Raw genomic sequence first — 26,913 nt, 5'->3', positions numbered from 1 at the left:
TATGTAGACGGCAGTGTGCTCTCTTCATGGTAAATAAAATGCTCTGCATATTACTGACAGGGCTTCCATGTCAGGTGAGCAGTGCTGGGCAACGATCCTGCTGTTAGTACTCCATTCATTACATTTACAAAAATGCACAGTCCTCCTCCTCTGGTCTTGCCGGAGTTCTTGTCTCGATTCTGCCGGTAGCTAGCTCGGCCTGCTAGCAACAACAATCCACGGAGCGCCCGGTCTGGCTATGTCCTCCGGGATGTTATGAGCCACCTGGAAGGCTCGCGTAACGGCTGTTGTATCGTAGTCCTATATTGATTAGCTCAGTGTGGCTGTATTTGTTAGTAAGACCTCGACATGGGAAAGTTATGAAATGTACACCTACAGGAGAGCTAGGAGCTGCTGCACAATCGCGCGCCGCCATCTTTGTCTACCACGCTACACTTTTAATGCGTGTTTTGAAGTGTTTTTTTTCTAAGCAAGTTAAATACTCGATAATGCCAATTTGCATATCGTTAACACAACAATGACGATATTATCGTAGACAATATATATTGCCCACCCCTACACCTGACTACAGGAGACATTAGCTCAGACTTGCAGAGTATAGTTAAGGGATGTCACGAGAACCGATACTTCGGTATTGAACTCGGTACCAAAATTCTGAAAATGTGCCGGTACTCATTTTTCCACAGTTCCCTAGGTACAGGGGGATGCAATCCTTCCGGACCTTACGGGGGCAGTATATACGCCTAACGTTAAAAATGTTCTAGACTGCCGCTAAATGCTGAAGAAGAACACCGACCAGCACGGAAAAACCATAGACAGTATATAAAACGGACCAACAGATCCCGTTGCTCTGGACGGAGACCAGTGAAGGATATTAGAAGCACTTTTCTGGTGATGGCTGAGCGTTACTGCGCAGCCTCCAACTGAGAGAGACGACGTAAATGTGACGTGAGCAACCTGTCTGAAAGTTGTAAGTCTTCTGGTAGCTGTGCCAAGAGAAATCTCAATCATTCCCAATCTTGCAGAGATGGAGAGCGTAGGTATATGTAAGGAGATAACATAGGCACAAATAAAGGAATTCATATTTAAGTATTATTATTATTTTTCTTCCTTACACACACACCGTGGTATCGACTTTAGTATCGAGCATCGTGTACTTTTGTTGGTATTGGTACCGAATACTAGATTTTTGGTATCGTGATATCCCTAGTATAGTTGGTGCAGTTCGAGTACGGATCACGTTCTCACCACAAATGAACCGCTCCAGGGTTCTGATTGTAATGTAACAGTGAAAAAGGTCGCAATCATAGTTTCTTATTGAGTACATTTTCCAGTAAATACTTTTATATTTTTACATAAGTTGACTTTTAATAGAGGACTTTTAATGGAGTACTGCTGTGGTTGGATTTGACTACTTCTTCCATCTCTGAGGGCTGCACTCCAAACCCGAAACCAAATTCAAGGACTCATAGCCACAGCATGTGGGTAATGAAGGATTTCTCCTTTGTAATGCTACTGTTCCCTAAATGCCTGGGCCCAAATAATCAGCCTAAAACCAGTAAATTCTGGCTGCTTTTGTTCACTCAATTGTACTTTCATGCACACGTAAGGGAAGAGAAAGAAAAACCTCTTGGCCTGCAAGACTTAGCTGTGAACGCTTTCCCCCATGATTAGCATTAGTAATCATTGCACATATTTAGAATACTTCAAAATCTTTAAAGTCCTTGGCCATTGAGTCCATGCTGCTTTGGGAAATTGTCAATGGGATTGACAGAAGGCCCACACACAACATAAATGCTTTAAGCTGCTGTTACCCTACAGTTATCCTCTGGCTATTAAAGCCAAGTCTTTGTTTAATTTCTTGAGCTCCTCAGAGAAGGAGACATTTACTGGGATCATACAACTTACTGCTCAAGACTGCTCACATTTCAAATGCACCATTACCTTAAAACATGACATGGAACTATATAAGAGGGAGCCGTTTTAAAAGTTGTTGCAACCCTTTTTCTATCAAAATACGCTCCCATTTAATTAATGTGTTGAACAATACCATAATCGCTGAAGCAGTGTCTTTTGATCTTTAATAATGTATTACATTGCATAAAATCATCATATGTTGTTTTTTTAGGTAAAATATTAAACTGAAAAGTAACTATAACTGTAAAATAGATGTGGAGTAAAAAGTACAATATTTCCCTCTGAATTATGGTCGAGTATAAAAAGTATTAAATGCATGCTCTTGGGGGAATTACTGGAATTGTTGGGTCTTTGTAAATTATAGAGTGTGGTCAAGATCTTCTCTATCTGTAAAGTGTCTTGAGATAACTCTTGTTATGATTTGATACTATAAATAAAATTGAATTGAATTGAGTATTAAGCACTTTTCATCCATGTTGTCCAGGTTAAGATTCAAAATGCTGGGCAAACTCCATCTGCTGAGGAAGTTCATGTGGTAGTATCGAAAGCTCCAGAACAGCTGCTAAAGTGATCTTAAGGTGAGATTGTTTTGTCAACAGAAAAAACAACATAATTCTGCTATAAAAGTATGCAGATTTTCTTCTCATATTTTATGAGGATTCCTGGGTAATTTTACCTCCTGAAAATTATTCAAACGACACACAAAAAAACAAACTCAGGTCTCAGCTGGTAAACACAATCTATGACTAGGGGTCACAAGTCAAAAAGGTTTGGAAACAGACTTTTAGAGAACAAATACTAATAAAAATACTACTTTTATTTTGGATGAAAACTGATGACTGACTTTACAGTAATTTAGTTGCCCTATTTTCTTTTTTGCACAAAGTAATTCCAAAGATGGAGTACACCCTGTCACCAGATCAATCCCATAAACAGCAATGATTCTGTATTTGTCCCACACAGTAAGTAATGATAAGGTATCACAGAAAACTCGATAGAGACAACATAACCTTCCAGCACATAGCCTGGTCACATTGTTGCATTCAGTGTAAATATTAGCTAAACATAAATCCATGGCATATTTTCCGTCCCTGTGTGACTGACTAGACATTACAGCTGTTTTGAACTGGCACCATCAGACTTCTGCTCTGGACTTATTGCCAAATGAACACAGTGCTACACCGGGCTTCTCCACATCTAAACAAGACCTACTGGTGAGCTTTGTTATGTTTCATCTTAACACCGTGAACACGTGTATGTCCAAAAGAGAAGCATTTTAGGAAATAAGGAAAAACAAGGATTTTTTGACAATATCTAATAACTTTTGAAGGGATATCATAGGCCTAAGAGGTTGGAAAATGTTATCAATCCATTGTGCCATCACACCGAGAGGAGTGCAAAACACACATTCTTTGTTTAGAAAATGATTTAGTGAAAGCCAATAAAGGAAACAAAGGAAAAAGGATGCATGCGTCATGTTCAGTGCCTTATGCTTGCTTTTTTTCAACATTTATTCACAGTTGATGTATTAATCCTCCTCTTTATACAAAATAAAAATATCAAATACAATGTAAACTAACCTTGAAGTGAAGTGACAAAAACATGTATTTTTAAATTATAAGTCTGTAAATGAAATACTAATAATAAAATAAATATTAAAAAATAAAATATTTTCACTAAAGCCTTATTTGACCTCTTTTGCTAAGGGCTTTCTTCTATCAAATGCATTTTTTATTTAAGTACATGAACCATTATGAAAACAGTCTGTAGGAGTGTTTATGGAGGCACAGGACTCTGGAAGTTAGTTAAATGGATGGTCTTTTATAAACAACGTTCCTTGAATTCTCTGTATTGTGTCTTGTGCTCAGGGCCAAAAGGAGTAAAGGTTCTTGATTATGGAGAAGAAACATTTGGACTAAAAGGGTGATTTGTCTTAAAATGTTATTTTTCACAGCACAACATCTGCACTTCATAATATTTATCTTTACTCTTTTCAAAGCTGCAGTATGTGCTCAATTCATCTCTCATCTCCTGCTGCTTTTGTTGTTATCTCACCAGAAAAACAACAAAGTTATTTAGGTTCAAATAATTTATTTAATCCCCCCCCCCCCCCCCCCCCCCCACACACACACACACACACACACACACACACACACACACACACACACAAAACAAACAAAATATGAAGTGCTTGAACAAAATGAACAACATTCTTTTCTCACAATATGAAATTACAGATTTAAAAAGTGCATACATCTACTGCATATATTTATGTCCACAGCAGCACTGGTCGTGTCTTACGATAAAAAGCAATGTGATCCATCTGCTATTCACACTGTGTCTGTCAGTGCAAAAGAGGCAAAATGTGCACAGTACATTACTGTTTAGTACAAATATACTCAATAATGTGATGAAATAGGTAAACTCCCCCTATTTAGCAGTTATAAGCAGTATATAAACATTTAATAAATGTTTACAACACATAAATGTCATTTTAAGCATTTATTAATGTATAGTCAGCAACAATAACTCCTCTAGTGTGCAAAAAAAGCACATACTAATGTCCATATATCTGCTTGCAAATACATGATAATGTCTTATAACCCATTTGTTAAATGTAAACTTAACCGCAAACGTCAACCAGATTTCTAGAAATTGGCGAAACAAAATGCAAGTTAATGTGCATTTACATCCCATTACGTGAATATTAGGAATTGAGAACATCAAGATAAACAGTTAAAGGTGCCATCAAAATCATTGCAGAAGAAGAGGGCGCAACTAGATTACGTGGTTAAAAGAATGCCAGTCAAAACCTTAAACGGTGGAAAGCAGTGAAATCTGGCAAATCTTTACAGTGTTGTTTTTATGTGTTAGTTTGAGAAACGTTAGTCTTTTCATTAGACCACACAGATCTGATGTTTTTGTCTCACACGCTGCCTGTATGGCATAATTTATACACAAAGTCTGTTTTAATTACAATTTGTCGCATTTAGCTTTTGTCGATACACCGACTTTTCCACTTCAGCTAAGTGATACGCTATACTAATAATGGATTCACATATTTAAGATGGTACTTGGTTATACTTCTCATCATCTTCATTGGTTATCACTTCCAAAAACCTGCAGTGCTAACTTTACCAGATGGCCTCATCCAGACTCAGATTTTCAAGGCTCATCTGAATAGGCATGGGCCGGTTACTGGTTTCAAGGTATACCACGGTTTGAAAAAGTCACGGTTTCAAAACCACTAAAATGTATCATACCGTTCCTAAGGTATGTGCTGTTTTTTTCTAAACAGTTTAGAAATCCCTCTCCCTGCCAGTGTGCAGTGTGTTTCAACATAAAAACATTGTGTTCAATGGACACTCAAACATCCCAGACATTTCAAAAATAATACATTTATAACTGTAATTACAATACCGTGAAACCGTGATATTTTTGATGAAGGTTATACCGTCAGAATCTCATACTGGTCCATACCTACATCTGAACAGAAATCTGCTGTAAAATCTAAAAAGCGGATCTATTGCAGGTGCAGGTGAGGTCAGAGTGAGTTCATTAAACAGACTGTCCATTCTTCCACATTCAGGCCCCATCTCTGCAATTTGGCAGACACTGGATCCCCTTTAGGTGTCACTTTTTGCATTGCCTCACATTCCAACGTGATATCATGACTTCGCGTAAACATACATGCCACTTTCTAAAGCAAGTGGCGTGTTATCTGTACGCATATTGAGCTATCCGCGTGTATGTCTACGCTGTATACAGCACGTTGCATTTTGAGCTATCCGCGTGTATGTCTATGCCATATACAGCGAACGGGTTGCAGACTGATCTCAATAAGTGGCGTATGTATGACACGCCAATTCGTATGCCATTTTGGCGTGTTATCAAGACGCATACTCACTTTTCGGACGGTTGGGTTTAGGAAAACAATAACGGGGTTGGGTTTAGGAAAAGAACAACGGGACGGTTAGGTTTAGGAAAACAATAATGGGGTTGGGTTTAGGAAAAGATGAAAGCGACGGTTGGGTTTAGGAAACGTGACACGTGGGACACAATCCCCAGTCTCCTGGGTGAAAGTCCTGTGTTGTTTGACCCATCCACCACCCCAACCAACCTCCCTATGCGGATTTTCGGGCTTTCATACTACTCGCTACGGCGTAAATTGACACGCAATCACAAGGTAATGGAGGTCAATGGAGGCCAAACGGCGTTGATAAACATGCTAAAAAGCGATTATGCGTCTTGATAACACGCCAAAATGGCATATGAATTGGCGTGTCATACATACGGCACTTTTTGAGATCAGTCTGCCCATTCAGAATACAATTGAAATGGCAACGAGTTTAATTTATCATTCAATACGGACAAATATGCCAAGAAATTGTTCCTAACATTGACAATATAAAGCATCTCAAGATGCAACCTTTCCAGAGTTCATTAAAGTCTTTTCAAGATGACAGGCACCGATTGTCACAGAAAAGTGAAATAAAGAACTGGTGTTCAATCAACCCAATTCTTCATCACACTAATGTCTCCATTGTTCCTTAGGTTTATGTGAGCATGTCCTTCTGTCCTTCTCCATCTTCACCACCTCTGTCTGCCTCAGCTCTCAGCTGCTCCAGGTCCTCCTCAGAGCTGCAGGCGCTGTGATGCACCCCCTGGGAGAAAATCCTGCGCCGGGATTGGGTGCTGAGGTCTAGTAGGTCAAAAGAATCGGAGGAGAAGAGGCTATCCTCGCTCACCACACTGGAGGGGCGGCTGTGGTGCCCCTCCGCGCCCCCTGTAGCTTGGAGGAGCTGCTGCAGAGCCTCGGGGAATATTGTGTGGGCTGAGCGGTGGTCATCAGGAAGATCCAGACTGCGAGAGAACTTGCCGTTACGTTTCAGAATCCCCTTCCTTCTTCTTACCGCCTCTGTGCGCATGGTGGGGCTGTCTTCTGCCACTGTGAGACAAGTGTGTGCTTTGTTGGAGCACAAATCACCTGCATCACCCCCCTCTTTAACTTCTGCTCCAGGATTCCTTCTGTCTGAAGATGAGCCATAACCCGACTCCCCTCCATACAAGTTCTTCAGTATTCCCTTCTTGGGCATTTTGGATGAGGGCTGACTGAATGTAGAGGGAGCTGGCAGGCTGGTGGACAGGACATCAGCATGTGTGTGGGTAAGTGTATGTGTTCGACAAGGCTGGGGAGCAGCGTTACACGATTGGGAGGAAGAGTTTTCTTTGGGAGGGCTGTGAAAGACTGAGTCAAAACTCCTCTGGGGTTTCAGAATACCTTTGGGTTTCTTTCTTTCAATGGTGGAAGTGGAGGAAATGGCAGCGGAGGAGGCACCACCACAAGCTCCCAGTGCAGTCTGGGGAATTGTATTCTCCTTGCGTGACTTCCTCAGACTTGACATTCCTCCACGTACCCTTCCTCCTCCTCCTCCTCCGCCTCCTCCTCCTGCATGATCGCTCTTCAGAGGTAAGCTGAAGTAAAAGGGGTGGGGAGAGAGCTGGGCTTGATGGGAGGAGTCCGAGGATAGGCACCCTGGGTCACCGGTCATGTTGCTGGTAGCTGTGACCTGGTTCTGCCAGTCGATGTAGCGAGCCAGCAGGGGGGAGGGGCATTCTTGGTGTGGAGATGAAGGGCAGTCACACACACTCTCTTCAAAACCCCAGTTCACCCACCAGTGGTTGGCCACGTCCTCTATCGTAGCCCTCTCATCCACACGCACTGTCAACAACCAGTCGATAAGAGCACAGGCGTCTGGAGGGAACAGAGTCAACAGTTATTTATAGCAGCTAAACTGACTAAAACATTGTAATTAACAGGACACTAATAAGAACATGTAAACGTGGACATTGTAAAGGGTTACCTGAGGGGGGGTTGGGTCTGCGGTAGCGACCTTGGCTGATCTGCTCTGTGAGTGTGGTGTGGCTAGCCCCATCGAATGGCATGCTGCTGTACACCAGGGCATACAGCAACACCCCCAGCGCCCAGCAGTCCACCTAGCATACAAAGACACACATAATGAAGAACATGCCTTGCCAACTCATAACATTCTGTTTTTTTTTTTTTTATGCAATGAGGTGGTGCATGATTTGATATAATTTTAAGCCTGACAAAAATTACAGTGGGAGTGTCTGAAAATGTGCCCCACGTTTTGATTTTCTACAGCTTTATGAAATCTAATATTTGAGATATTAAAAATTTAATTTTGCCAGAGCAATTTACTGTGGTCTTTCTTCTGCAGCATATGAAAATGATGTGTAACAAAAAAAAATGTGAATGAAAAAGAGAATTATCACCAGACTGTAGTTCTCCTCAGCTCTACAGAGCAATTTGCCGTCTTTCAGCTCATTGTTTTGGTTTCAGTGCCCACAACTTTACTGCTTTGGTTGGTTGTGGTGCATCAATTAATTTCTCCTAAAGAAACCAGCGAGGGCTGTGCATGTTGACCCACCTCTGGCCCCTGGTAGGGCAGTCCTTTCACTATCTCCGGGGCAGCGTAGAGCGGACTTCCACAGTACGTCTGCAGCAGAGTGCCCCTCTGGAAATGATTGGAAAGACCGAAGTCCGCCAGCTGCAGAGTCAGAGAAATTACATCTTAATTATAGGAATTTTGTGTCCCTTGCTACAACTAAATAACTTAATGTGATAACTAGACAAATTACAAGTGAAACCAGTCAAGTCACAGCAGACAACATCAAAGACAGCAACACTAACCTTTATTCCAAAAGACAAAAATGTAGCTCAGAAAGCCACCTACCCACTGAATTAAAACAAAGTATTCAAAACAATATATTTATTAATAAATAAAAGACTGATCTTAAGTGATCCTAAAAAAATTACTTAGAAAGCAGGCAATATACAGTGGGGCAACAAAGTATTTAGTCAGCCACCAATTGTGCAAGTTCTCCCACTTAAAAAGGTGAGAGAGGCCTGTAATTGTTATCATAGGTACACTTCAACTGTGAGAGACAAAATGAGAAAAAAAAATCCAGAAAATCACATTGTAGGATTTTTAATGAATTTATTTGTAAATTCCTCAGGAAAATAAGTATTTGGTCACCTACAAACAAGCAAGATTTCTAGCTCTCACAGACCTGTAACTTCTTCTTTAAGAGGCTCCTCTGTCCTCCACTCGTTGCCTGTATTAATGGCACCTGTTTGAACTTGTTATCAGTATAAAAGACACCTGTCCACAACCTCAAACAGTCACACTCCAAACTCCACTATGGCCAAGACCAAAGAGCTGTCAAAGGACACCAGAAACAAAATTGTAGACCTGCACCAGGCTGGGAAGACTGAATCTGCAATAGGTAAGCAGCTTGGTGTGAAGAAATCAACTGTGGGAGAAATTATAAGAAAATGGAAGACATACAAGACCACTAATAATCTCCCTTGATCTGGGGCTTCACGCAAGATCTTACCCCGTGGGGTCAAAATGATCACAAGAACAGTGAGCAAAAATCCCAGAACCACACGGGGGGACCTAGTGAATGACCTGCAGAGAGCTGGGACCAAAGTAACAAAGGTTACCATCAGTGACACACTTCGCCGCCAGGGACTCAAATCCTGCAGTGCCAGAAGTGTCCCCAGCCAGTACATGTCCAGGCCCGTCTGGAGTTTGCTAGAGAGCATTTGGATGATCCAGAAGAGGATTGGGAGAATGTCATATGGTCAGATGAAACCAAAATAGAACTTTTTGGTAAAAACTCAACTCGTCGTGTTTGGAGGGGAAAGAATGCTGAGTTGCATCCAAAGAACACCATACCTACTGTGAAGCATGGGGGTTTAAACATCATGCTTTGGGGCTGTTTTTCTGCAAAGGGACCAGGACGACAGATCCGTGTAAAGGAAAGAATGAATGGGGCCATGTATCGTGAGATTTTGAGTGAAAACCTCCTTCCATCAGCAAAGGCATTGAAGATGAAACGTGGCTGGGTCTTTCAGCATGACAATGATCCTAAACACACCGCCCGGGCAACGAAGGAGTGGCTTCGTAAGAAGCATTTCAAGGTCCTGGAGTGGCCTAGCCAGTCTCCAGATCTCAACCCCATAGAAAATCTTTGGAGGGAGTTGAAAGTCTGTGTTGCCCAGCGACAGCCCCAAAAAATCACTGCTCTAGAGGAGATCTGCATGGAGGAATGGGCCAAAATACCAGCAACAGTGTGTGAAAACCTTGTGAAGACTTACCGAAAACATTTGACCTCTGTCATTGCCAACAAAGGGTATATAACAAAGTATTGAGATGAACTTTTGTTATTGACCAAATACTTATTTTCCACCATAATTTGCAAATAAATTCATTAAAAATCCTACAATGTGATTTTCTGGATTTTTTTTGTGAAAATGAAAATTACAGGCCTCTCTCATCTTTTTAAGTGGGAGAACTTGCACAATTGGTGGCTGACTAAATACTTTTTTGCCCCACTGTATACAAAACCTAAAAAACTCAAAACAATACATACAACAAAAATACAACCCATATGTCAGAAAAAACAAGTATTGCGTCATTCAAATGTTTCACAGCTGTGGGCACAAAAGACCAGCCCAGTGTGTGTCATATTTTAGTGCCAAATAAACAAAATGGTTTATGTGACAATCACAGATGACATAACTTAAACAGCTGATAACAAGGACCACTTTAACTTTATGACATAATGGACTAATCGGTTAACACTGAACCCTTTTATAAATTTTATTTCGCTCATTCACGTCAACACTAACTCGCTCCTCACGCAATCCAGATTCCTTTTCAGTGAGTATGCACTGCAAACTCTCACCCATGTGGCAAAACACAATAACTCAAAAACAATTCCTTTTAAAGGAGCCAAAAATAGGTATGCTGAGCGTTTGCCAGAGGAAGTGTGAGTGAGGAAAGAGGAGAGGGCCAAAAACATCAGGCTGCTTACACTCACATAACTGAACAATCACTCACTCGAGGCTGCGGGAGCCATATGCAGACATACCGAGGCTCCTCTCTATCTGAAGAGGTTATTAACATGAGCACCAGTCCACTATCAGCCCCTTTGGTGTTAAATATACTCAGCGTGACAGCTTTATTTCTGTGGAACAGAGGTTCAGGGGAGCAGAGACCTTTACAGATGGATAATGGCACTGTGTATACAAGCCAGCTTACAGTTAATATTACAGTACACGTGCAGTGGCAATAATGATGTGTGGACTGAGCAAGTCAGTTGTGCAGTTTATACAGCTTTTCTTTCTACAAGCTAACGTGTGTGTGTTAGTGTTAAATTGTCTTTAAAGTTACCAGAGATACATACCGGTGTTTAAAATACTTCATGAATACATTAAGTGAACACTTTCAAACTGCTCCATTCAGAAAAAAAGAAAAATAAGTGCAGATTTCTGCCTCTTTTGAACTGAAAATAATCAAAGCCAAGTTTAGTAGTAGTATATTGTCAAATCACAATCTGTGACTTCAAATGTGATCAAGACCAACATTTTACCTTCCATGTTTGGCTGTGCCTGCCTTCTACACATGCCATTAAACAGCTATCGTGCAGATATAACACACACATGCATTGCACAGAGGCTTGGTCATTTCCTGCAGCGGATGCTGTGAGAGGCTGATGTTTGTGAAGCTGAGGTTTGCGATGAATGAAGAGCGGACCGCACATAGTGTTTTCTTTTGATGGACAGACTATACTTATATTAAAACTCTCCGATTGCCACTGGATTCCCTGCATTCCCCTTTGGTCATGCACAGCTCCCATATAAGGAGAGGAATACCCAAATAAGGCAAAAATTACCCCTGGGTTCTTTTATAAGACCTGGTAGTATGTTTGTGCTGGTTCAGTGTGCATGGCTTAACAACACATTAAAATGACTGTGTGTCAAATATATATTCTGAATGTGCACTTTGAATTTCAATTTGGAGCTGGCAAGATAAGCCATTACTAGCTGGACTATGTGAGGCTTCCTTTCAGGATGCTAAATACAGCAGCAGTGGAAAAAGAAGAAATGTATCTGCCAGTGTGTCATAAAGATGTATGCCTTCATGCCTTCAATCAGGGGCATGGTGTATTTAACTCTCAGGCCAACAATGCTTTTGTCAGAAGACTTATCTATTTTTTATCCAGGGATAAATATCTTGTATTGGTGAGGACATCCTCATTTATTTCCCAAAACATGCATCATTATCACACTTGTTGGAAAGAGATATGAAGGCTCTGTTTGTTCATGGTTTATAGATCTTACCTTAACATTGAAATCTTGATCTAAAAGGATGTTCTCCAGCTTGAGGTCTCGATGCACAACACCGTTCTGCAAGAGAGCAGAGACACATGAGGTCCTGCGCTGTTCCTCCCTACTGTTTACAGTCAGATGTTTGAAGGGTCTAAAAGTTACAATACAAACCCAGCCTGTGGTGCATGAGGCGAACCATTAACATTCCACTCGGGCCTCGTGTTGCAGGGCCGCGTGTCTAACATGCCTTGAGAAAGGCTCTTAGGCTGTTTAATCATCAACAGACATGAGGAAGTGCCTTGATTGGGTTAATTAATCTGATGAGATGCAATTTGATCCCCTGATGGCATTAAGCACATGGGAGCCAACAATAGGCCACAGAGTGTAGGCAGCTGTGGAGCCTGGTAAGGAAGACTACACTGGATGTTCGAAGGATGTTTCCCTGACATTGAATAGCTAGAAAATCATAAGAAGAGACAATGCCGTTATAGATAACTGTGACCACCCAGGAAGTTGTGTGACGCAGGGAAACTTTAAATGTTGCTGTCAGTTTCTCTTAAAACCACTGGCTGATGAGCCAGAATAACCTCTTGTTTTTTGTTAATTACATCCTCTTCAGAGCACTTAAGTGGAGGAAATTACCTTAGACAACATTTTGTTCTCAGTATGTACAGTATGTATGCAAGATGAGAAAAACAAAATAAATCAATGTGATTAACCAGGTTATTATTCTTGCTATTTTTAAAGGACTACGAACGGATTTGGAGGACAGCACAAAAAAAGAATTATTTTCATTCTTCTTTTGAAGCCTCAGTAATCCCTCCATGTGCCCTGCATACCTCAGAGGCAAATTCAATAATTCATTCATGCTGGAACATTCGTGTCTATTTTGGGACAATATCTGAGGGCATGAGGAGCACAAAATCCACCTCCCCGTCTACTACAAAGCTACAGGAGAGGAATGATAATCTCTGAGTTTAATATGAGGGATTGAGGAAGAAGCTAAACTACCAAAATAAGAATTTCTTTCATATCCAACTCAGCTGACTGCAAGGCACAGATAATAAGATGTATGTATTTCCTTGGTAATTCCTCTGTTCTCGCACAGCTGTTGAATTCTAGCCAGGAAACCAGACAGGTCTGCCAGTTCACGTTTCATTTGCTCTGGCAGATACATCTGGCCGCCCTCCCATTCAAACTGATTTTCAGCCGAAGAGTACCGGGACTGGGCCAATCACAACCGTCTACCTCACATGGGGCGGGTTTAAGACGATGACTGACAGAAGTGCTTCATGCTTGAACTAAGTTACTGGACGTAACTGGCATTCTCCAGGCTCCAGGCATTCTCCAGGCTCATGAAAGTCAGATAAAAATGTTAAAGTGCTGATCAAATTCTGTTACTCTATTGCCTATTTCTCGCCTAAAGGCAATGTGTTTGTTAAATGTGTCAGTGTGTGACTGTGAAAAATAATCAAGGCTTAATGTGCTCTTAACCCAGAGAGATCTGAAAAAGCAAGTCATGTTTTCCTGCTGTATTAGGATTAGGTTTTAGTGGATTTAGCGGTACTGTATTTGCTTGTGCACAGTTGCACACGTGCCTACATGTGGTTACCAAATTTATACTGAATTCCAGTGGTGTATTGCAGGAAGAATGTATCTATGGTATGTGTGTGTTTGCAAACCTTGTGGCAGAAGTGGACAGCAGATGTGATTTGTCGGAAGATGCCTCTGGCCTCTGTTTCAGGCAGTCTCCCCCTCTCCTGGATGTAATCGTACAGCTCTCCCCTGCTGGCATACTCCATCACTATCACAATCTTATCCCGGCTCTCAAATACTGCACAGGACACAGGACACATTTACAGGTCAGCATAATGCAGACGTGTTTATATGATATGATAACCTTCACTATACAACAATAAGTGATGCTACTCTGCATTCTGCATCTTTTTAAACTAAGAGGGAACCAGAAATTGGGCACACTGTTGGTCACGTGTACGAGTTTCATGAGGTGAGATTCTTACTTCTTAATTAAGTGAAGTTAGTAGTGATCAACAACCTGTTCCCTCAAAATAAATTTGAAATCTAGTCAAATGTATCCCATACAATGTCTCATTCACATGAACATCCAACAATGGATATACTAAATATTAGAGACTTCTAAATGATAGGGCTGGCGAAATTCTATATTTTTGTTATTGTAAACAAATCCCATTAAAGACCCTAACCAACAATGTGTTAGACCTCCTCCACCTCCAAAGGAGTAAGTAGTGCACTTGTTGGGGACTTATTTCAGCTGCGGATTCAGTGCTCTAGTGAGTATTTACAGTAGCAGGTTGGTTTATGTGGGGTCAAATCAAAATAAGCTAAGACTATGTGTCTCATTATTTTTGGACATCAATAGAGGTCTATGACACAGAGGAAGAAGCTATATTAGGCTTTGGACAGATAAGACAGATAGGGTAAACTTGTTTATTAAGGTCAATTAATTGTTGGTTTTGGTATTCAAGTAGAATTTGTTAATAAGAAAAATATAGACTATTGGAAGCGTTATCCTTCATGGGCATTGTTGGACTCCTGACTAATGCGGTAAAGGGATACTTTGATTTCACAGCACTACAACCCTGTACTGTAAGTCATTGATTATAAATCAAATCTGCATATCTTTTGCCTTATGTACAGTCACTTTCTTTGAAACATTCAGAGTCTAAAAATCTGTCTGGTGATGAGACTAAATAATAATTCACAATGATATTTGAGACTTGTGTTGTGTTTTCAGACTGACCCTCGTAGAAGCGTATGATGTTGGAGTGCCTGAGCGAGGCGGTGATCTCGATCTCTCTCTGGATGTGAATTCTGTCCAGGTTGTCAGTGATGCGCTCTTTGCGGATCGACTTGATTGCCACCTGAGAAAGAAGACACTCTATTGAGTCTGTGCATGTCACATGAACAGTGAAAAATAATGTCTTTGTGTTCATATGACACATATTTGGATCACACAATCTTCCACAGCAAGAAGACAGTATTAGATGATCAGGGGACAGTTGTTACCCTGGTGATACTTTGTACAATGATTGTTGTTGCAGAAGATCTGCTGCCATCAAACACAGATTCCTCTTCAATTCATTCTTCTGCAAACCCACCAATTTCCCCAATTTACCCCTTTGCCACCCTCACAGCTCGAGTCATAAAATAGTGAACAAACATAAAATGATAAACATAATGAATGGACAGTTCATGTATTACGTGCATAGACATACATGGAAACAAAAACATTCATACTGTTGATACACACACACACACACACACACCCACAAATAGAATCTGTGGGTATTAGAGGTGATTACGTGGGTTTTAAGGGCTGGATGTGTCTCCTGTGATCTGAGCATGCTCAGAGGCAGAAGGTTGACAGCTGCACTGTTCACACTCTGTTTCCTTAATCCCAGGCACTCACTGTACCCCGATTTAACCCCCAACCACTGATCACACATATGACAGACACAACATGAGCCCCTAAACCTCTTTGGATGAAGTAACGGTCACCAAAATGGCACCATACAAAGACAAGACGGAGGCGGACCAATAAACACACATCAGGGTGTTCTATTTAGAAATATTATAAGCTTAATAAAAAAAGAGAGAAAAACATGTACTGTGCAGATGAGGCTACAGGGCTACTTTGTGAGGTTGACATCCTAAAATGATCATACCCCTGTATAATTCTGTCAATTCTACAATGTCCCTATGGACGAGCAGGCCTCTACACTCGGTTACAACTCCAGCACTCTCAGCCACTGGAAAAAAACGTCTACAAGACATTGGAACAATTCACACGCTCCACCAACTGCAATGGTTATGCAACACAACACAAACACACTCCAGGGAACTCTCTGGACTGACATGACCTTCAATAACTGATATGACGCTATCCAGTGAAGGAGAATATTCAAGTTTTAAGGTTTGTATCTTTTATACTCCAGACTGATGTGGCATCTCTGTCCGGCCAGGGGAACTGGGACAAAAGATTAGGCAATGCATATTCAGTGGTTGTGGAGCTAACAACATGTGTACGCATGCATGCTCATGAATGTTTTCTGACCCAAATACTGTACCTGCTGGCTGGAAAAGCAACTTGAGGAAGAGAAAGGGAGACTATGAAATAAGCTGCAGGGATGTAGGCAGCAGCTAACAGGACAGGTAACGGAATAGATGAAGTATGCCAAAGTACATGGATTTAGGGCAAACAAGATTGTATTTTACTATCCATCTAAGCTCTGACTTACCCCCTGGACTGGGGCATTTACTGATCAGCAGAGCACAGAGAAGAGAGCCACACACTGGGCCCAGGGCACTAAGCATTTTTAGAGGGGCGCGTATGCAGAGGAAGTGTGGGTATGATCTCACCCTTGTGCGAAAAAATGTAGTATGACCTCTATGTATCCTTCTAACGAACAATATCTCAATGTTCATGCACATAATGTGCTGCATTTGAGATATCGGCCAAAAATGCCAAAGTGTAACAGGATGCATGTAGGGAAGCATTAGTAGCTATGTGTGTGAGTCATACAGATTAAATCAAATATTCTTTTGCATTATTAGATAATGTGTGTAGTAGAGGAACATACCGTACAAGTTGTAATGGTACAGCCAATACAGATGTGCAATATGTACAGAGAGATGCACGATGTTCTGCACGGCCATATAAGACTTAATTTAAACCAGATAACGTGGACTATGTATTTATCCTCTTCTTCTCTTCTTCTCTTTCATATTTATTGCGGTGGCTTCAGTGCACTGGTTGTGTCTTGACAACAATGTTTCCCCATTGCACAACATTGCAACCTGACTGATTACAGGCGTTTTGCTAGTGTTGTGATGGGGATTGGGGGTGGCAACTCACTGACTTCCTGTCCTGTTATTCTCACAGACAAACTCATGGACACACACACGCACACAAGTACACATCCCAAGAGTCTGAGCATCCCTATGGATCCTTGTTGCATCTGTGAAAGATTAAAGAGCAGGATTATACAGGCTACTTGCCAAATAGACCCTTGACCTGACCGTCCAGCTACACACACACCCGCACGCTTGCACGCACACACGCACAATCCCTTGCCATGACAAGGAACTACAGTACTATGCTGTGTATAGATAATGGGAGATATGAAACGGACAATTACACAAGCTTAATGCAAAAAGACAAGTAGGGCCACACAATAAACTGTTTCAGTATATATTTCAGCTAGCATGGTTCGCGTTTTCATGCCTACCTCTTAAAGACAAACGGCCTAGTTAAAGCAATTGTTTGACATTTTATGAAATACTAGTACTTCTCTTTCTTGCTAAGAGTGAGATGAGAAGATTGATACCACTCTCCTGTCTGTCATATCTGAGAGAATCTTCTCATCTAGCTAGTTACAAGTTAAAGTTAAAAGCTGCATATATCTGGTGAAGTAACTTTTTATAAACATCAAAATGTACATTACACAAAACAAAAACATGTTATTTTTATTCTAACATGGTTCAGCCTTCCAGACAAGTCAGGCTGCTAGCCAATGTAAAAGACCTACATTACAGATTAGTGGCCCTGCATACCCAAGACTTGATATTCATCATCCTTTCCTTCCATTTCATCCTGTACATTAGTCACCGCCTGCAGCAAGGTAGAACAACAACTCAGACATTTTACAGGAACAATCTCAACTCAGCTCTTTACTGTAATCTCATACCTACTGTCTCCTCCTTGCTCTAAAACTGTCTCCTCCTTTGCCCTCCTCAAACAACAGCCCCCTGGCCTTGTTTCCAAAAATAATGTCTGTTTTGTTTCAAAGAATCTTTGGTATGTGCTGGCTCCTGGCTCAAGAATTCAGCATTCCCCCCCAAACTCCCCCCAATTATATCACTGTATTATGTCTGTCTGAGTATGTGCATGTTTGTATGTGTGTGGTTGTGTTCTGGTAAAGGTAATCAAACTCAAATTGGAGAGAGCAGTAATTATATCCCCTTGTTCAAGTGCTGAGTGAGTCAGACCAAAGGCATCTCAGCCTGGCAGCACAGGAAGCAAGAACTGGGTTCAGCATCAGCTCATGAGAAAACACACACACACACACACACACACACACACACACACACACACACACCATCCAGGAGCTAAACTCCACCTCCACATTAATATTTAATAACCAATGGGCAACATTCTTGGCGCAGCAACAAATCATGGTCACACACACACACACACACACACACACACACACACACACACACACACACACACACACACACACACATACATACACACACACACACACACACACACACACACACACACACACACACACACACACACACAGGGAGACTACTGAATACCTCCTGCTGAAGACAAAAGCATGAGTAGCATATCACATATTACATTATCTCTATAAAGCTTTTGGTTGGAGGTTAAGAGGTCAAACATGTTTATAAAGGTTTAAATAGGTTCATCATAGTGTACCATTACCCTTCTTAATCTCATCGTCATCATCATCATCATCATCACCATCACCATCATCATTATCAACTACATTTCTGCGTGTTAAATATTTAAGATTATACAATAAAAGCATTCCTTAGGCACATATACTATTTTTTATCTTATTTTGCAACATGCAACAATTATTTTGTTTACTAAAACTCACCGTCTCCAGGCTTGCTCTTTCTACCGCCTTCTTCACTTTGCCATAAGTGCCTTTCCCCAGAGTCTCCATCACCTCGTAGCGGTGTTTCAAGTTGTGTTTGTGCTGGTGCTTCTTCACTTCCATCGGCGCTGTGGCAGTCGGTGCCGGGCCCACCGCCTCCGTGTCTGAGTTTCTCTGCCACTTATCCGCGCTGCAGGGACGGCGGGTGCCCAGCCTCGGGGACTCCTCACCGGCACGGTGGCCGCTGGATGTCGCGTTCCGCAGACAACCGAGCTCGGAGCGGTCGCTCGTGTTCATTGCGCCTCTGCTGTGTGCCTCACGTCTGCCCATCCTCTCTGCGCACTGTGCGCACCTGTCAGGAGCACCCGTTACTGGGACTGACTCCCCAAATTACTTTGAGCTCTGAATAAAAGCAGATCAAGCGCTTGTCAGTGACCAAGCAGTTGCCCATGGAGAGCGTTATCAGAGCAACAAACTAGTATAATTGCTAAATATCAGCACATTAACAAAACCCATCCGATCCATTTGAGTCGCAGCAGTGTAGTTCCTCCTTTACCCTCTCAAAAACACAGCAACAGGAGCGATGGGAACCACATGGTCCGGAGCAATGGGCGGGGCCTCCTCATTCCAAGGCCAGCTCTCATAGCAACATCCCGGCGCGTCACACACATTTGAGATAATTTTGGGTTTTCCGTTGGCTCTTATTTGAGCGGCTCAGCAGCAGGACAGAGGAGATGAAGGAATGTACGGAATGTCATGCGGGTCAGACACTCACCCTAAATCCACCACTTCAGTCAGACATGTTTGTGACGCTTTGCCATGTGGGGAACTCAGATAAAAATAAATTCTTGAGAAGACTTTGAGGAAATTGTGAGGAAGCAGAGACTTTGAAGTCAGCCAGAAAGGGTAATGGTGGTTGGTAAAACCACAGGATTAAATTCATTTGTTTTATTTAAAATCCAAACTTAATTCGTGTCAATTTATTACGCCACATATAACCTTATAAAAAGACCATGCAAAAAGTGATTATACTGCTGTATAATAAGACTTACTTAGGTTTATCATTTGTTATGGCTAAAACGTCAGTGTAACAGTTAGTTAATCATTTATTTGTGCTTTACCAATCAGTAATACACTTATAAAGATACAAAACAATTAAGTTCTTGTTTGTAACTGAACTTGCTGGCTTTAGAATGTGGGTTACCTTCAAATGTTTTAAAGTCATTATTAAATGGTTAATGACCCAGATACTCTATCCAGCATTCCTTCTTAACTATTTTATAGAACTTAAAGGACAAAGCAAGCTCATTTGGAACATTCTGATCTGCCATTTGCTCACATTAAAGTAATTGTTTGACATTTTGGGGAATCTGCTTAATTATGTTCTTACTAAAGGTTAGATGAGAAGATCAATACCACTCTCTACATGTGGGATTGATAACATTCTTCTCATATGATTCTCTAAGAATGCAAATAAGCACATATTTTCCATATGAAAAACCATACCTTTAAAACAGCAAATATTTTTTGCCACCAGAGGCTGCAGTTTGCATCCTGTCTCCTACAGACAACACTGGTTTCTTTTAACCATGACCACAAGATTTCTCTACTCTTATTCCAGTGGTTTAAATTCCCTAAACTAAACCAAACCTTAACCATAGCTGTGGATGATTAGAAAACTTTCATATGAATAGTTTTTGTAAAGGTCACATGGGTCTTTCACGAAGAAACTAACCCAATTTTGATGTTTAGGTATGAGGATCTGTTGATGGTTACACTTCAGAAACATTATCAATTAAAAAGGCAAAAGCTTTGCAGATATTTTACACCTGAGTTTAAAAGAACACAGAGTATTGTCTTTTTTTGGGGAAGTTATCCAGATTTGACATGCATCTTGACCTTGCTGTTGAATGATTGATACATGTGAAGTCCAGGAGTCATGCCAGGTTTTAGTAGGAGGTTAAGAGAACAGAAGCTCATTTCCCACACATCCTGTCTCCAAGCATTTTTGCTCTGAGTCAGGAGGAGATGAATTAGGGTGTGAAGAGGTCTCGAGGATTGAGGTTAGCCACCAGGCAGACGTCATAGCTGTCATGCACGGCTGCTCGTCTTTCCACCACCGTCCACACATTGTCTGCAGGGTCCATTTGCAAAATCTCCTTGGTGATGATCTCATGACGGCCTGCAGACATGAGTGAAAGTATGTAAGTTATGGCTAACCAAAATCTAATTTCCAGAAATACTGCCTCATCAGTTAGCTGGAATTCCCTAACTCTGATGCAGACCCAAAGTGTGGTTTGTTTTTGTGCAAAGGCCATTTTACCATGAAGTTAAACTTATTAAAGTGAACTACTAAGAATTAAGAGAAGAGGCCACACAGAACAAGCTGTTAAAAAAAGAGTTGAGACATTAACTAACTGACCGGCCCCCTTGTAGTATCCACAGAGGTAGAGCTTGCCCTCCACTGCTCCTATATTGGAGGCGTTGGTTCGGAGCGTGAGTAAAGAAGTGGGCAGGGTCGGCCCCGCCCTCCAGGTGTCTGTGTCTGGGTTATAGATCTCCACAGAGCTCAGACAGCGACGTGATTGTCCACGATCCTCTCCATCACAACCTATACCACCTTTGAAGAAAACACACAGACACATCATCTGGCTCCATTTTTTTTTTTATATATAGAAAAAATACTTAGCACCAAAATTCTGTCTCGTAGTCTGACCTAGTATGTAGATTTCTCCATTGAGGACAGCTGTACCGCAGCGGTACCTGGAGTACTTCATCCTGGCACACTCAGTCCACCTGTCCTTGCCGGGGTCAAACTGAAACACACGGTTACTCAGCTTGTCAGGCTCATCATCTGGCTGGTGCTGAGGGAGGAGAAGAGAGAGTTGGACAGAAGGAGGAAGAAAAAAAATAGAAATTGAGTTGAGAAATGAGAAGCAGAAGAGGGGAAACTGAGAAGGACTTAGAAGGCAACCGTTACACTCAATCTTACACCCAATCTTACATCATCTGACTTTAAATCAGTGAGTTGCTTTAAAGCCCCTGTGTGTAGGTTTTTTGTGTGATTATAACACATTTCTATTTTGGATGTTTTTAAAGCAGTTTTTGTGTTTACCGATAAAACTAAAAAAGATGTTACTAGCATAAAAATAAAGAAAAGGTATTTCAACAAAACAGCTATAGTATACCATGGTCTGTTGAGGTGAATATGTGGAGATCGACCTGGGCTGACATTGGATTCCCAGCCTGAATTATTACAGCAGTCCTGCCCTGCTAGAGGGCGCCAAAGTCATTTCAAATCTGCACAAAGTGGATTTAAAGCACCTGAAAAGTATTTCTTTATAACATTAAATATATAAATGTACAACAATTAACGTTAAAGTTCAGTAAAAACACAATTAGTTATTTTGTATTGAATTATTGAACTCCTAAAAACTCAACTAATCTGCTTAATAAGGATTGTATGTGTGTTCAAATGTGGGTGAAAGGGCTGGCAACATAAGCAAGCAACTCACATTTTGATTCAAATATAGTTTACAGTAATCCTGATTGGTGCACGGAAATATATGACATACAACTATTCCTGCTTTGTCAGAAAATTGTGTGTTCCTGTCCGGACCCCATCTTAATAATGTTACTTTTCAAGGCCTTTAAATGATTAAGCCTTTTTTACTACATGTGGGGGAAGTCTGTTTTCGGTTGTCAACAGGCTAACCTTAACCTGACAATAGACCAGTGTCCTCTTGACACTCTTCAGTACACCTATCTACTCCAGAGTTAATACTGACATGCAAAGTATTTTATGACAAGTCTGTGTACCTGTGGCGTCCAGCCCCCCAGCACATAGAGACGCTCCTTCAGGCTGACGGTACAGTGGCAGGCTAAGGGGAGAGGCAGAGGGGCGAAGCTGAGCCAGCTGCCTCCTCTCTTCAGCGACCATCTCTCCACACTGTCTGTGATAATGTAGTGATTACGCAATTTCATCTGACCTCCTATCATATACAGGGCATCACCTAACAGCCCTAAAGCATACATGTCCCTGTATACTGTGGAGCACAGCTCCACCCAGCTGTTCTCTTCCGAATCGTACCTGGAACATAAACAGGCAGTTTAGATCTGGTTTTGAATGCAGTGGCATTCAAACAGATTGAATTTCACATATGTGAGCACACACACCTGTAGATATCCACCCTCTTTATCCTGTGTTGGTCTTCTGCCTCTATGGCCACCACTATGTTGTTGTCTCGAGTCACTACCCCAGCTGTGATCTGCCCCATACCTCCACAGCCCCTCAGTGGAGAGGGGATGTAGTAAGTCCTTCTACCATGGGGGGCAAAGCAAAAACTAAGGTCAGCAAGTCCTCCACGGCGGGCAGGCACCCCCTCCTTATTCACACCACCCAAGCAGAGCAGCAGGTCGGTGGTCTCCATGCCGTAACGAAGGGCCGGCCGAGGTGGAGCTGACATCTCACAGAGACCTGAGGTCTGGAGAGCAGCGTCAATCATGCCAAAGCACTCAGCATCCCTTAGTAGTACCTGGAATATTAATGTATAGGCATGGTAGTCTAACAATCTACTAATCATGTGATAAATGTGGATAAGGAGACCTAACTGTTATTATTTGTCCCTTCCCTCCCTTTCCTATCTCACCGGGTTTCTCCTCTTGGCTTTACGGAGGAATCCAGGGTCCACAAGTTCCAGCCGGACACGCCTGAGTAACTCCACAGCCTGGGCTTCGCTTTGGGAGTCCCCCCTTCGCCTCTCCACCCAACGCAGCACCAGCTCCAGCACAACCTCCTCCTGCGATATGTTGAGGTCATCTGAACCTAGCAGATCCCCAAGACTTTGGGCATCCAGCTCCAGCACTTCTTCTTCCTCACAAGCCTAGAGACAGCAGCACAATACAGGGGGAGTAACCAATGGTAATGACTGAGTTACAAACAGTATGCAGTGGATGGCAGCAAAGAGTGATGAAGTTAAAAGCTACCTGTAAGAGCCATTTTGGTTTATGTTTTCTTTGTTTGGTTTCAACCTCCCGCCACTTGAGGTACAAGAGGTAACTACACTCAGGTGTTGCATGAATGGAGAAGCAAACAGTTTTTTGGATGTGTAGTAGATGCATGTTACGTTTTTATTCACGAGTGGAAAGTAGTAGGCTACAATAGGAAACAAAGTGGCTGTATTTAGTTTGATTACAAATGTCAAGAAATAAATTGTGTTGTTATTGGAAACACTGGATATTTTGGTCATTTACTACATGTGTCTAAAACAAATCGACTATGCAACCGTGGTGGCGTTGTTTTGAATGGCAAAGGGTTCACTACAGTACCAAAGCAATATATTGTTATTCCCAAAATGCCTCAACATTGTGCAAAAAAGGTAAGTGATTTCTGCCACCTAGTGGCAGCATTAAAGTAGCTGAAAAACAAGTCAGAGAATGTGAGAAGCAGAATGTTGTGCAGCCTAATTGTGAGAGCATCATAAAATAGTTGTCTTGTGGAGCAACAGATCTTTTTTCCTGAGCCTTAAAGTAACACTAAAGCACTTTTCCCACCTCAGTCCCCTTACAGGTTGGAAGCGGAATTTGTCCATTACATTACATTATGCAAGTTTGCCAGATCGGGTAGCGGATCTGTAGTTCGAATGAGACATAATGAGACATTACGACAGCGGTAATGATTGATGAAAAATTCCAACCTGTAGGGGGACCAAAGTGGGAAAAGTGCTTTAGTGTTGCTTTAAAAACAGGTTGGTCTGAGGCCGGGTTGGTTCAGTGGGTAGAGCAGGCGCACATATGTTTAGAGGTTTATGCCTCAATGCAGAGGTCCAGGGTTCAACTCTGATCTGTGATGATTTCCTGCATGTCTTCCCCCTATCTCTCCCCTTTCTCACCTGTCCTGTCCATTAAAGGCGGAAAAGCCCACAAAATAATCTTTAAAAAAAGTCTTATGCGGACTGTATAGACATATTGTTGTACGGCATTTATGTTCATAAATTAAAATCAGGCCATATCATTTTCCAGTTCCTGTAACTGATTTGGATCTTGGAGCCAGGAATATTTATAATTAAGGCTCTATTTAAGAGAATGTATTATGAATCTACCAAAAATGAAAGCCACACCTGTGCAAAGTGTTGGCAGAGGTATCTCAAGGCACAATCAGCCAGACTTGCAGCCCCTAGGTCTCTGGCCCAGTGGTACAGACCGACACAGTTGGAAGGGTCCATACAGGCCTCCATGTGGCTCTGACACAACCTGAAGCAGAAGGTGATGATGGGAACAGAATAGTATCAGTACTTCTTCAAATATACTTTAGTTCACTGTCCTCTTTACTACCTACACACCTTACTACTATGCTTTACAGATATTGCATATAGACTAAAATTACCTTGATGCCCCTAATGTCTTTAATGTTAGATTATTGAAATAATGATCGCTTCACAGTCTCTTTTCCCACCTGAAGGCTCCATCTACATGGAGCAGGAAGGCAGCAGCAGCCAATCCCTGGATGTTGTCGTTGCAAAGGGGGAGTTCAGCTCTGTACATGTAGTCCAGTAGCAGCTCCAGGCTCTCAGCAGGTGTGTCTTTAAGAGGTACCTCTCCTCCCTGGGTCTCCTTCAGCCCACATGTAAACATGGCCTGAACACAGAGAATTACAATTACAGTCTCATAGTAATGTCAACAGATTTGCAAAGTTTTGCAAATCACAGGTTGCATCATCTTGATTTTTTCGAAACAATAACTGTGCATAGCATCTTTACCTGGAAGTACGGGCTGAAAGCAGACAGCACCACCTTGTGGCAAGCAAAGGGGATCCCCTCTGCCAGCAGCACCACATCAGTGAGCTCCTCAGCTGCCCTCATCCTCTCTAGCTGCCTGAGCAGAAGTAAGCCATGTTCTGTATGAGCAGATGAGTCCAGCACTGGATCATCCATGGGCCCTTTTTCTGGATGTCTGTAGTACTTTTGTCAGTATACAGATGAAGACCTTGTGGCAGAGTAGTGCCAAGCACACATAAGAGAGAAAAGGAGGGGAGAGTTTAGTTTACACACAAACCTTTAGTGCATAAAGGTTGTTTTATGCTTCTGCGTCAACTCCATGCTGGCGCTCATACAGCGTTGTGACCCTTTTGGAGTTCTGCATCGGGGTTGCTTTGCATCGTGGTGCATTTCACCGCCATAACGCTAGGGGGCTGTAACCAGAGAATAAGTCTGAGGTTATTTGCAAGGTGTCTGCCAGCCAGTTTATGTTATGTTAGCAAGCAAACTTTAGCACAACTGCCCGCAAAGTACTGCTTGCTGGCAAAGTGCTAATTTCAAAACGTTACTGACATATAGACACTTTACAAACGGATAACCCTGTCATTGTAACCAAAATATGTCTGAGTTTATTTGCAAAGCTTATGTCAGTGAACTAGCATGTTGCTACTTCCCACAGTAGGCTGCTTGAAACACCGACTATCAACACACAGGACGAGTTGACCAATCACAGCCCTTGCTGTCTGCGTCGCCTCGACGCGAAGTTACACATTTTTGGAGGTGCACTTCGAGCTACGGCAGAGGGCTCGGAGGGGGTATGCCGTCGATTCGACGCAAAAGCATAAAACAGCCTTAAGTATTAGCAGAAATGTGTGCTTAGGGATTTGGACACCTTCCAGTGGGTAAAAACATGAGATGATTATTGTAACAGGAAACAAGAGAAAGGCAAAGTTCTTTTGCATAATGAGTCATTCATAGTTTGGACTTTTCTCTAATCTTTGCTTTGTTTGTGAAATATTGGACAATTTGATCTTTCAAACAGATATTCAAATTAAACCATATGAGAAGTTCAGAAGGGAAATGTCACAGGTCACAAGCCAAAAAAGTTTGTAAACCACTGGTTTAATATTTTACAATGTCTATATAATAAATATTTTATAAACTTATATGTTTTTTTATGTTTATTTTGAAAATTCTATTCTGAGGTTTGTAATGTGACCATATTTAACAAAACTAAATTCATAGTAAACTGACAGCCAAACACAAGGTTTCCATTTGAGATTTGCTTTGTGTGATTTGAAAGTTGAGCTCAAACCACAGCTGGAATTTTATTTGAGTCTACTGGCTTAATTGAAGAACTGCA

The 26,913-nt window shown here is 41.7% G+C and overlaps 2 protein-coding genes across 2 annotated transcripts; both read right to left on the bottom strand.

The window, feature by feature from the left end:
- Nucleotides 1-5,290: 5,290 nt before the first annotated feature.
- Nucleotides 5,291-19,439, bottom strand: LOC144520988 (NUAK family SNF1-like kinase 1). Its single transcript, XM_078255141.1, has 7 exons — nt 18,796-19,439; nt 14,904-15,024; nt 13,804-13,955; nt 12,134-12,199; nt 8,370-8,489; nt 7,782-7,914; nt 5,291-7,672 (listed from the first exon to the last, which is right to left on the bottom strand). Exons 1-7 carry the CDS (start codon nt 19,123-19,125, stop codon nt 6,474-6,476), a joined length of 2,121 nt encoding a protein of 706 aa, XP_078111267.1. The 5' UTR covers nt 19,126-19,439; the 3' UTR covers nt 5,291-6,473.
- A 1,062-nt stretch (nt 19,440-20,501) lies between these two features.
- LOC144520316 (kelch repeat and BTB domain-containing protein 12-like) lies at nt 20,502-25,727 on the bottom strand. Its single transcript, XM_078253984.1, has 9 exons — nt 25,554-25,727; nt 25,250-25,431; nt 24,915-25,047; nt 23,445-23,678; nt 22,972-23,330; nt 22,615-22,885; nt 21,512-21,659; nt 21,218-21,415; nt 20,502-20,977 (listed from the first exon to the last, which is right to left on the bottom strand). Exons 1-9 carry the CDS (start codon nt 25,725-25,727, stop codon nt 20,829-20,831), a joined length of 1,848 nt encoding a protein of 615 aa, XP_078110110.1. The 3' UTR covers nt 20,502-20,828.
- Between the last annotated feature and the right edge of the window lie 1,186 nt (nt 25,728-26,913).

This window comes from Sander vitreus, chromosome 7 (assembly GCF_031162955.1).
Source record: "Sander vitreus isolate 19-12246 chromosome 7, sanVit1, whole genome shotgun sequence".
Lineage (NCBI taxonomy): Eukaryota > Metazoa > Chordata > Actinopteri > Perciformes > Percidae > Sander > Sander vitreus.
The sequence above is the reverse complement of the archived record's forward strand: the minus strand, read 5'-3'. Positions and strand labels throughout refer to the sequence as shown.